Source organism: Dendropsophus ebraccatus, chromosome 11 (assembly GCF_027789765.1).
Source record: "Dendropsophus ebraccatus isolate aDenEbr1 chromosome 11, aDenEbr1.pat, whole genome shotgun sequence".
Classification (NCBI taxonomy): domain Eukaryota; kingdom Metazoa; phylum Chordata; class Amphibia; order Anura; family Hylidae; genus Dendropsophus; species Dendropsophus ebraccatus.
In genome coordinates, this window is record NC_091464.1 from 61338027 (window position 1) to 61350764 (window position 12738).

Consider the following 12738-nt stretch of genomic DNA (forward strand, 5'->3'; position numbering starts at 1 on the left):
GGTCCCTTGGGATTATGTCACAGGTGGTCAGAGTGGTGGAGTAACCCTCCTGAACAGTGGTTGGAGCCGCCACCTACAGGTCCCAAGGTTGCGGTGTAGTGTTGTGCAGGTGATAGTCAGTAATTACAGACCTAATAATAACATTGACTTGTTTTACTCTTTGTAAATGTGCAGCAGGTAATACAACAAATCTTCAGGTACATGTGATACAGTTCCAATAAATACACATACATAGAACCACCAGATCTGTGGGATAAGTGCTGAGTAGGATGTAGTAGAGTTGATAAGGTTGTACTCAGTTAGTACAGAGGAGGGTGCCATGAGAGTCTCAACCCAGTTGGAAAGTGCTCTGCCAGGAGGTTGGAGTGCTTAGAAGAATACTTGTAGAGTAAGAAGAAGAAGAAGAAGAAGAAGAAATAACCTATGCCTGGGTTGTGACCTTTCCTATAGTCTTCACACCGCCTTCTGCCCACTAGCTTTGGCTGAACCGTACTGATGAATGACACAGGCCCCAGACCCTGTTACCTGGGTTGAGCGGAATGGTTAGAGTTCCTAAGTACACCCACGCTGTGAGATGGAGTTCATCGACTTTCTAGTAACTTTGCTCCACCCGGATCAGTTCCTAGCTCTTTGGCTTTTCTCCGGAGACTGTCCTGCACTGTAGTGACTCCTAGTCCTCGGCGTGGGTTGAGGTTATCTGTAGGCTAGTCCTCTCCTGAAGGGCTTATCAGCGCATCATACAGCGTGTTTGGTGCTTCAAGAAAGAGGGTTGTGTGAGCTGTCTGTTCTGCGTCCTACCCCTGTGGGGCACTGACTAAGAACTCTTGTCTGCAGAGGGGACCTGGCAGAGGGCCAGGGCCCAGGTAGAACCACTGAGAAGAGCTATCTGAGCTGTGTCCTTTCTCCTCCAAAGATCAGCTAAGACTGCTCCTCACCCAAGGGATTAACTTCCTAACCAGAGGGCTGTATTGTAGTTGGGCGGAAAGAGTGCAATAGGACAACGGAATAGAAAAGAGAGAATAGGGCAGAAGAAAGGAGAAATCCCACGGGACAACAGAATCTGGTACATATACAAACAATAACCCTTTCGTTTACTTCAGCCGTGCAGTTTCTAGAGCTTAGTTACACACTATAGCGACATCTAGTGGTCATCTTCAGTAACACAACAGCTATAGCAAAATCACAGATAAGTACAGACTTTTACGAAGGGTGTAAAGATAGGAACACCCACAGTGGGACACCACACAGGCTCATATACTTCTGTTGAATTTGCAGTCTGTGATTGCCGAGGCAGCCCACAAAACCAGTACAGCCATGTGAGGAGGCCGTACTATTGCATTTCATGAACAGTTTATTGATTTCTTTGTGATTAGTTTCTAATTTCTCCTGTGGTGGTGCTACAGTGGAGTTCAACAATTTTTGACAAGTTTCCCCATATATTATAGCAGTGGGACACCCTCTGATATGCTTATGTATATTACTAGTACATTGCCCAGGGTTGATAACAGTAGCCAGATAAAAAAAACTCATTACAGTGTACTGTGTAAGTGTTAAATGCACCCAACATTGTTAGCAATAAAACAGCCAAAAACCCTCACACAAATCCTTAAAGGGGTTGTCCGGCGATAAAAAATTATTCACAGAATAACACACATTACAAAGTTATACAACTTTGTAATGTATGTTATGTCTGTGAATGGCCCCCTTCCCCGTGTCCCACCACCCCCACCCGTGTACCCAGAAGTGTGGTGCGCTATACATTACATGTCACGTGCCGACCACGGTCTCCGATCCTCAGCAGTGACGTCTTCTTCGGGAGGCCAGCGGATCTTCCGAGTGCCGGCCGCCCTCTGCAGCGTCATCCGAAGCTCAGCCGCGATTGGCTGAGCATAACTGTGCTCAGCCAATCGCGGCTGAGTAGCTGATGACGCTGCAGAGGGTGGCCGGCACTCGGGAAGATCCGCCGGCCTCCCGAAGAAGACGTCACTGCTGACGATCGGAGACCGTGGACGACACGAGATGCGGTGAGTATAATGCACCACACTTCCGGGTCTAGCGTGGGTGGGGGGAAACACGGGGAAGGGGGCCATTCACAGACATAACATACATTACAAAGTTGTATAACTTTGTAATGTGTGTTATTCTGTGAATAATTTTTTATCGCCGGACAACCCCTTTAAAGTGGAACTCTGGGAAAATATCAAATCAAAAGTAATAAAAAAGGAGAAGTAAACAAAACAAAAACTACAGCGGTGCCTTGGATTATGAGCATAATTCGTTATAGGACCATGCTTGTAATCTAAATCCACTCTTAAACCAAAGAAAATTTTCCCATAAGAAATCACTAAAATGCAGACAATTGGTTCCAAACCCCAAAAATAATGATTTATTATTCTGAATAACATGTAAAACAAATGAAACAAACATTCAGAAATAGCAGAATATGTGATATTATAAGATACTGTACAGGAGAGGATGGGAAACACAAGGGCGGACAGAGACTGCAGGGAGCATGAAGGAATGAGCAGGGCAGATGTGGGCACAGTATAGCAATCAGCATGTGTAGTATAATGTATAAACAGCTGCTGTTTGTGGATACAGGATGGAACTGCAGATCCCCATAATGGCGAGGATGGGAAACACAAGTGTGAACAGAGACTGCACGGAGAATAAAGGAATGAGCAGGGTGTAGAGTGAGCACAGTTTAGCAGCACTCTGTCTGGAGAGCTATGAAAAGATTACCTCCACAGTCCTGTCCCCTGATGTAAGCCCCAGCCTAAAGTGGATCTGCAATGATTTGGAAGGTGAGGGAGACTTCCTGGGTCAGAGTACAGTGCTGTAGACCAACCTGTGCAGGCCATCCCCCTCCCACCCAGTACAGAGAGCTCTTAAAGGGAATCCGTCAGCTCCTGGGCCCTACCTAAGGTGCTGACAGTGTGCTGTAGCTGGCAGCCCCCAGTGAGCATGGTGTCTTTTTGGTAATTTTTCGTGCAGCGGATTATGTACAATCTTATGTTTCCTACTGTCACAGAGCTGTTGTTCGTACCACACTTGTCATGCATGCTCCTCCCTCTTCATGAATAATCAATGCTGCGCGGCCTCCTGCTCGCTCAGCTGTCAGATTGCAGATCAGTCCTCTGTAGGAAGGTTATCTTTGAAAGAATCTCTCCTCCCTTATGTGTTGGAGCTGGGGTCTAGGGGTAACTCACCTGTCTAGAGACCTGACAGCAGTTCATTCTCTGGTTCGAATCCCCTGATGGAAATTAAATAGATGTCTTTTTTTTTCCTCATTATTGTATCATTTTTAAGCCTATGTTCACACACAGTATTTTTGCTCAGTAGTTTGCAACCAAAACCAGAAGTGGATTGAGAACACAGAAAGGCTATGTTCTCACACTGTTGAAATTGAGCAGATGGCCGTCATTTAATAGCAAATATCGGACGTTGTTTTAAAAAAAACTGTTATTATTTGCCATTAAATGACAGCCCTCCCTCCAGTGTGTGAACATAGCCTTTCAGTGTTCTCAATCCACTTCTGGTTTTGGTTGCAAAATACTGACCAAAATACTGAGCAAAATTACTGTGTGTGTGAACATAGCCTTAAAAATTATACAATAATGAGGGAAATAAAGACATCTATTTAATTTCCATCAGGGAATTCAAACCAGAGAATGAACTGCTGTCAGGTCTCTAGACAGGTGAGTTACCCATAAACCACAGCTCCAACACATTACAGAGGAAAGATTCTTTCAGACATAACCTGCCTACAGAGGACTGATCTGCAATCTAACAGCTGAGCGAGCAGGAGGCCGGGCAGCATTGATTATTCATGAAGAGGGAGGAGGATGCATGACAAGTGTGGCACGAACAACAGCTCTGTGACAGTAGGAAACATAAGATTGTACATAATCCGCTGCACGAAAAATTACCAAAAAGACACCATGCTCACTGGGGGCTGCCAGCTACAGCACACTGTCAGCACCTTAGGTAGTGCCCGGGAGCTGACGGATTCCCTTTAAATCAAAGCAATACTATTAAACCAAGTCAGTTTTGAAAAACTGTGAGCTCTTAAACCAAAACGCTCTTAATCCAAGTTACTCTTAAACCAAGGTACCACTGTATATAGATTTGGTATAGTATTAATAATACTGACCTAAAGAATAAAGCCAATGTCATTGTAATCACAAGATAAATTCAGGGAAGAAAAAAAATGCCCCACAATACATTATCTGGTGAAGATAAGATCATAGCGTGCAAATAAGATCATAAAGGGTGGGAGGAATAAAAATGATTACAAAAAAAAAACATTTGCTGCAGTGGGAAGTCAGGATCCAGCTACTTTCTTGCAGAAACAGTGCCACCCTGTCCTCAGGTAGTGTGTGGTATTGTGATTCATCTCAATTCACACCAGTGGAAACAAGCTACAATACTGCAACCAAACTGAGGACTGGAATAAGTCTGCCATGTCTTTTTATAAGTCTGGATAACCCCTTTAAGTTAACCCTATCCACAGAACAGGGAATAACATAACTGGTGAGGACCCCCTCCAAGCCCAAGAACAGGGGCATAATAGGCCAAGGTATGAATGGTGCACCAACTATGGGGCTTGTATCGTTCAGTACTAGTGAAGAATCCACTGACTCCATAAAGCATACAGCCATAGAGAATTAACACAACACAAAACACACACAAAACACACACACACACACACACACACACACACACACACACACACACACACTAAAATCATATATAATCCTGTATAGAATGTAATAAAAGTTAAACTACAACTCCCATGATTCTGTACCAGTTCAAGTTCAACCATTGCTATTATTTTGTGCTGTTGTTAATAAAGATTTACACTTCAAAGCATAACTCCGTTGCCAGCACTTCTTCCTATAACTACAGGTTATTTCCGGGTTCCCTTGTGTGGGCTGGGCAGGGTCAGCCAATCAGGAGATAGGAGCTTTTCCCCTTGTCAGAATCTGACCATTCAGGAGTCCCGTAAATAACCTCCTGGGAACCTGTGTAAGAGACCCAAACACGGATTGGCTGACGTGATGACAGGGACAGGGACAGCACAGCAAGGTTGTAAGGGGGATTCATGTTTGGTTTCAGAGTCAAGGCTCCATAGGAGTGCATGTGAGTTGTATGTTGTGTCTGGTCTAATAGGGAGGTTTGTCGTGCTGTAGTCTGTATTGCATGCTCTGCTGCCCTGTACTGATCCTGTGCACAGTGACTGGTGTAGTGCATGCTCTGCAGTCCTGTACTGATCCTGTGCACAGTGACTGGTGTAGTGCATGCTCTGCTGTGACTGGTGTAGTCCATGCTCTGCTGCCCTGTACTGATCCTGTGCACAGTGACTGATGTAGTCCATGCTCTGCAGTCCTGTACTGATCCTGTGCACAGTGACTGGTGTAGTGCATGCTCTGCTGTGACTGGTGTTTTACATGCTCTGCTGCCCTGTACTGATCCTGTGCACAGTGACTGGTGTAGTCCATGCTCTGCTGCCCTGTACTAATCCTGTGCACAGTGACTGGTGTAGTCTATGCTCTGCTGCCCTATACTGATCCTGTGCACAGTGACTGGTGTAGTCCATGCTCTGCTGTCCTGTACTGATCCTGTGCACAGTGATTGGTGTAGTCCATGCTCTGCTGCCCTGTACTGATCCTGTGCACAGTGACTGGTGTAGTCCATGCTCTGCTGCCCTATACTGATCCTGTGCACAGTGACTGGTGTAGTCCATGCTCTGCTGTCCTGTACTAATCCTGTGCACAGTGACTGGTGTAGTCCATGCTCTGCTGTCCTGTACTGATCCTGTGCACAGTGACTGGTGTAGTCTATGCTCTGCCGCCCTGTACTGATCCTGTGCACAGTGACTGGTGTAGTCCATGCTCTGCTGCCCTGTACTGATCCTGTGCACAGTGACTGGTGTAGTGCATGCTCTGCTGTGACTGGTGTAGTCCATGCTCTGCTGCCCTGTACTGATCCTGTGCACAGTGACTGGTGTAGTGCATGCTCTGCTGTGACTGGTGTAGTCCATGCAATGCTGGCCTGTACTGATCCTGTGCACAGTGACTGGTGTAGTGCATGCTCTGCTGTGACTGGTGTAGTCCATGCAATGCTGGCCTGTACTGATCCTGTGCACAGTGACTGGTGTAGTCCATGCTCTGCTGCCCTGTACTGATCCTGTGCACAGTGACTGGTGTAGTCCATGCTCTGCTGCCCTATACTGATCCTGTGCACAGTGACTGGTGTAGTCATACTCAGTGTTACTCTACCATACAGTCATCTGTGGGTGAATCACTGTCCCTTTCCACTTCAGTAATGCACAGAGAGATTATAAATATCTAGGATCTGTTTGTTAAAAGTTGTTTTCAGATGTTTCTGCATCTAGGAAAGTTTGGTGGCCATTGAAGCTCCTGCAGGGATGTCACTTAGCTTTCCTAGACTACTGAATGGAGTACTGCCATAACCACCCTGCAACACCAGGCAGAATTGACATGCATATATACAGTGATCTCACCAACTGAATTGTGTGTGTGTGTAGCCAAGGCAGGTTTGCGTCCATTGGCATTCAGCATCTTTGGCATATGCCAGCCTTCTTCCCTCCAGCTATGCCCCTGTATGTTTGAATGCTGAGCATGTGAACAGCCATTGTATCAGTCACTGACCATGTACAATACAGACAAGGAGAGAAAGGAGCTGCTGCAGCTCACCCCTATGGCTGACACTAATGCCTCTCGGCTACATTTACAAACCAACGCCAGGATGTTGGTATATATAAGACAGGTTTGTCAAAGGCTCTAGAGTCAGAGGTGTTTTCATTTTGGAAGCAAACACTATTCTGATACAGAATAAAATAGATATAGAATTAGATGATATAATCCTGTCTGATTGTGGTCACCACTAGAGGGCGCTTACTGTAGATGGTGTTTATATAGTAATCACCAATACACGTATGTAGCAGTAATCTGTCAGCAGTCAAGGCGGGACCCCACTATGGCCGCTGACAGGCTGAGTGGACAACACTCATCACAACCCGGGTCCCGGCTTAGACTAGGTACCGGAGCAGCGTTACGTAAGAGCGTGTTATTTCTTTTATCCTCCCAAACACTTCGCTTTGCCTGGACATTTCCTTTAAAAGGGAACTATCACTGAGGATGAAGGTATGTCTCTTACCTTCATCCTCAGTGCCATTCTTGTTAAGTTTTAATGTAATTCAGTGTCCTGTGTATTCTTTCCAGTCTGACACAGTGCTTTCTGCTGCCACCTTTGCATGGTGTCTGACTGGAAAGAACACACCACTTCCTGCAGGACATTGAGCAGCTGATAAGTCATGAGAATTTTAAGTAGAAGTAAATTACAAATCTATAAAACCAGTTGATTTAAAACAATACTTTTCCCCAAAGTACCCCTTTAATTCATATGACTGTATAATGGGATTTAAAGCTCTGTTACAACTTCCATAAACTATATAATGAATCGATACAGAACATTGAACTCATTTACATAACAATTGTCACATTTAAAATTGTTTTTCATTGTATGTTTTTTTTTTCTATAGAGCAGGAAATTAATTCTGGACATAAAGGGGACTTATCTTCGGGACCCCCAAATTTCATACCTATGTGGGATCTCTAGATTAAGGGCTCTTTTTTGCCCTCCCCCCATCTCCATCCTTCAAGTCACCGAACGACATGCTCATAACCCTCTGCTATGTGTATTTGTGGCTGCGTTTCCGGTCCTGCTACGCTTTACTCATCAGGAGTTGTGTCAGCCAGTTCCATAGGACCAGCACTTTTACTTTTTGCACCCAAAATCAGGAACAGGGGAAAAAGATCCCTAGTGGACGACAGGGGCCGGGGGAGGAAAAATTGTGCCTAAGAGTGGGCAGCAAAGCCTTCTTCATTGACAACTCCCAGGTACTTCAGGCCTCTATATCTCTGCTGCACTTCAACAATTAAAGGGAACTGTCACATTGAAAATGCATCCATTCTGCCGGCAGCATGTTATAAAGGAGGAGGAGCTGAGCATTGTGGGAAAAGTGCCAGGGTAACTTAGCACTTATTGAGATAAATGTCTCCTCTTTCTGGGTTAAGAAGTCAATTGGGTGGGCCTACTCAGGGATTGACAGCTAATAATTTTTAGGCTAAATTCACACAACGTATCTCTTGTATTAATCACGGCCATAGTTGCAAATTGTAACAATGGCTGGGATTAATAGAAAAGATACATTGCATAGAAGTCAGAGGGAATCTCAGCTCATAGTATACATTCTGTCCAGGATTCTAACTGGCCGCACAGAAAACTGACATGTCAGTTCACACAATGGAAAGTGCGGCTCTGGACACACTTTCCATTGTGTGCTATGGTGAATTGGGATGTAGGCTCACACGGATGCACCTGCATCCAAATTCAACATATATGGATTTCACTGCTGTATCGGCCGGGATGATCTTCACTGACACAGGCCGATCTGTGACACGGCTGGGTGACAAAATGCCTGGTGTCGTACGCTGTGTGAACCCAGCCTTAAAGTGTCCCTATCATTTTTCCCTGTGTTAAAAGTTTTTCTAAATGACAGGGACACTTTATATACAGCTAGCTGTCCGTCAATTAATAGGACCACCCACTTGACATCTTGAGCAGAGATTTACATGTAATACAAGTTATTCTAGAATTTTTCCTACAACATTATATATCAATCTGCTCAGCTCTTCCTGCTCTGTACATTATGCCCATAGACTAGACTTAATATTCAGTACAACAGGTTCCTTTTAAAGGGCTATACATATTACAAAGTGATATCTGGAGTTTTGTTTGGCCTTTTCTATGGCTCCTGTGACTTCTATGGGGAGAATGGTAAGCTATAATTGACAAACTATAGATCAGGAAAGGGGAACCTTAAGGCCTCCAGCTGTAGCAAAATTACAATTCCATCATACCTAGACAGCCAAAGCTTTAGCTGTCCAGGCACAATGGGAATTGTAGTTTTGCAACAGCTGGAGGGCTGAAGGTTCCCCATCTGTGCTGTATGACATGCCATACATTTTTATAAGAATACCACTTTAAGGCTCTCCTTATGACTGTAGCTAAAATACCTTCTGTTCTGTTTTTGTCTTTATGTCTGTAGTTTGGAGGAGTTTTATGTACGTTTAATCACTGTATGTTTAGCATTTTCAGACCCTCTGCTCGTGTTCCCATATCAAAATGTAACAATCCGATGACTTATTATATAGCAAGAAAAGAGAGAAAATGGCCCTATAAGTTAACCATATTACTCCCTTGAAGTTACAGCCATTAACACTGCTCCTTACAGATCAGGATAGTGAGCAGATTCTGCCTGGAAACCACCAGCAAGCATGCTGACAGGTGTTTTTTGTTGTTGTGAGACACTAATATGCTATTACAGTACTAGAAAGATGTACTTTGTAACAATATCAGATCCACCAGGGGCAACTTGCTGACAGTTTCCAATTAATAATATAAACAAATTGGAACAAAGGGTTAATGCTTTTCCTTGAGGAGATCATCATAAAGATGTGGAGACTTATAGGCCACTCATAATCCTTGGGGAATTCTTAAGGCTATACAAAGGAGTTCTCTGATGCCACCTTTTATAGATGGGTGAGCTTCTGGTTACTGGCCTGGCCTAAATCCCTAGTCATGTTCTAAGACTCCTAGTTGGATTGAAACTTTATATATCCTTCAGAATAAAATTCCTTTCCCCTTGGACATAGTGATTTAGCATGTATGCAGCATGAGGTTTAGAGAGCAGTGCATGTGTATCTCATACGGTGTGTATTCTGGAGGACTCTTCCTCTTTATAGTATTGACTTTAGCTTCCATTACATCTCATTTCCGATGTCTCTTTTTGTAGCTCTTTGAAGATCTAAATAAGTGGAGCCTGCTGCTGGGGCCCCCCAGTGATAGTGATCTCGGAGTCAGGAGGATTGCCTTTATTACTGAGAGCGCTTTATTACCTGGTGAAACCTTATCAGCTGCTTCACACTCCTCCAAAAAGGTGACCCCCCCCCCTTCCCCATCCTCAGTGTTCAGATCCTTTGTCTTTCCTTACATCACTTATGTTGTGTAAATCTGTAGATTCAAACCTCTGTGTAAACTTAAGGCCCTATTACACAAAACAATTATCGTCTGTATTCGGCCGATAATCGTCTCGTGTAATAGAAGACAACGATCAGCCAACACGAACGATGTCGGCTGATCGTTGCGGTCATTTGTCTTTCGACATGTTGAAAGACAAACGACTAAGGCTGGGTTAAAACTACGTTTTTGCAATCCGTTTTTTTTTTTTTAAAACAGACTGCATTGTGTGAATCCGTTTCGATCCGTTTTTCTTAACGGACAAAAAAAAAAAAATAAGGTCGACTACATTTTTGTGTACGTTTAAAAAAAAAAATCCGTTTTGATCAGTTTTTTGTATAATGGAAGTCAGTGGAAAAACGGATCAAGAATGATGCACACAATGAAAAAAAAACGGATTGCAGAAAAGTAGTGTGAACCCAGCTTAATATAGCAACGATCTGCTGTCGCTCTGTGTAATAGGAGTGACGGCAGCAGACCACTGCTATCTGCTATGGCCTGCCCGGACGATCTAGAGATCACCCAGGCAGTCCACCCACAGCTCCCCGTGGCCCCCTCTGCACTCACCCACTTGCTGTCGACGCGGGAAACGAGGAGCAAATGAGCGCTGACAGCTCCTCTCCATCACCCTGTGTAATAGTGGCTTTAGGGAAGCGGGACATAGACCTGAAATTATCCTGGATCAATTATATGGAATAATTATTAATACAATGCACCTAGGGTTGTTACATTGTGGACTGTATTACACTCCAGAGCTGCACTCACTATTCTGCTGGAGGAGTCACTGTGTACATACATTACTTATCCTGTATGCATACAGTTACCTGTCCTTGCCTGCATTACTCAACCTATTGATTTGAATAAACATACTGTAATATTCCCTGTGGTGGCACTGCAGATAAACTGAACACTTACTGCCTGGTTTCACTACAGATAACAGCTGATCTCTGGGAGTCCTTGAGGGGGAACACTATATAATAAATTAGGATATTTATAAAAAGCAAGTCTAAATCGGAGGACCCCCTTACAAGTGTATTCCATTCTCCCCAAATTATTAGTAGATAATTGGCTCTGATTATGCTGCATTTACACAGAGCGATAATTCGTCCGATCGTACGATTAAACGATTTTGAAGTAACGATTTTTTTTTAATGACGATCGGCGTTTAGACGGAACGACATATCGTACAAAAAAATTGTTTTGCGATCGCTTAAGCCTATCTCGCACATAGGTTAAATCGGTGAACCACTGTTTACACGGAACGATCTGAGAATTTTTTGCGAACACCGAACGACTATTTTAGAACGTGTTTTAAGATCAAAATGAACGATTTCTTGCTCGTCGCTTGATCGTTTGCTGCGTTTACACGTACGATTATCGTTCGAATTCGATCGTTATCGTGCAAATTCGCTCGATAATCGTTCCGTGTAGACGCAGCATTAGAGATGTTGGTTCTTGTGATCAGTCAGGATCCCGGTGATCACCGCCCCTCTGATCAGCTTGTTCTCCCTTATCCTGGCATGGATTGACAGCAGGTGTAATCAGGCTGATCAGTAGTTTATTTAGTTCCCCATTGTGTCTGTATTGCAGAGGCTGTGTGTGATGACCCGTCCTGCCGGCTGGAGATTTCTCAGGACACAATGCTCTTTGAATGGCGGCCACTGTATAAGAGACTCTTGTTTGGGGACGAGCTCTTTTTTCCCTCCTCTTTGATCCTCAAGCTCTCGGCTCTTGTCACAGGAAGATCTGCTCCCTGTTTACTCTTCAGCCTGAGTGCACGGGAAGCATTTCATGTACCTGAGCTTCCATGCGACATGACAAGGCTTTGATCAGGTTACCTTGTTCTTGTTTTGGTTGTTTTACGTCTCATGTCTGGACGTTATTGGTTACGGAGGATGCAGTTGCCTTCCGAATTGGAACTTGATCAGGAGAATATAATTTCAGTGGTGGAGGGAGGACGATATCAGACACTCTCGCTACCCTCCATACATACCATGATTAAGAAAACGTAAAAAAAAAAAAAAAAAAATGTTATCACCAGAATGCCCCTTTAAGGGTTTCTGTCTTGTGGCTAAGAACAGAAGACTCAATAAGGTGGCAGGTCAGTCATATAATGGATCCCAGTGATGCCTGATGGACCCATAATGCAATCTGGTGAGGTTTGCATAGTTTTGGCATGGTCTCAAAGGTGTCAGAATGTAGCCACCTACAGGAGTGTGAACATAGGCTAATCGCAGCATTATCATTACCTTACGAGTCTTACAAGCATGACCTGTGCCATTAAATGAACCTTCCTCTATGAACACCTAAAATAAATGGAGCCCCCTCTACTGTGTATAACCTAAAAAATGTAATTGCTCTGTCCTTTTGCTAGGTTCGGAAACTCTCTGAATACTGTTTACCTCTGGCTCTGCACCATGGAGACTCCTCCAGGTTATTGGCTGAAGCGAGTGTGGATAACTTCAGTGAGCTGGGCATAGCCTTCATGGAGGATCGCCTGCAGATGGACAATGGATCCCTGCCTCACAAAATTACTTGTAAGCCTCTATCCCCCTAACTACTCTAAGGGGTCTAACTCTGATCACTTCCTCACAAAATTATCTATAAGCCTCTATCCCCCTAACTACTCTA

At 44.1% G+C, this 12738-nt stretch overlaps 1 protein-coding gene across 2 annotated transcripts in view; it reads left to right on the forward strand.

Moving 5' to 3' along the window:
• The first annotated feature begins 5057 nt into the window (after window positions 1–5057).
• HLCS (holocarboxylase synthetase) overlaps window positions 5058–12738 on the forward strand; it is a 123853-nt gene continuing 116172 nt past the window's right edge. Inside the window, exons 1-4 of one of the 2 annotated variants that reach the window (XM_069944578.1) lie at window positions 5058–5142; window positions 7568–7925; window positions 9884–10027; window positions 12482–12644. In XM_069944578.1, the coding sequence (XP_069800679.1) occupies window positions 7701–7925; window positions 9884–10027; window positions 12482–12644 (532 nt within the window). In that variant the 5' untranslated portion in view covers window positions 5058–5142; window positions 7568–7700. The remainder of the gene's footprint in view (window positions 5143–7567; window positions 7926–9883; window positions 10028–12481; window positions 12645–12738) is intronic. The other variant, XM_069944579.1, reaches the window with a different exon arrangement.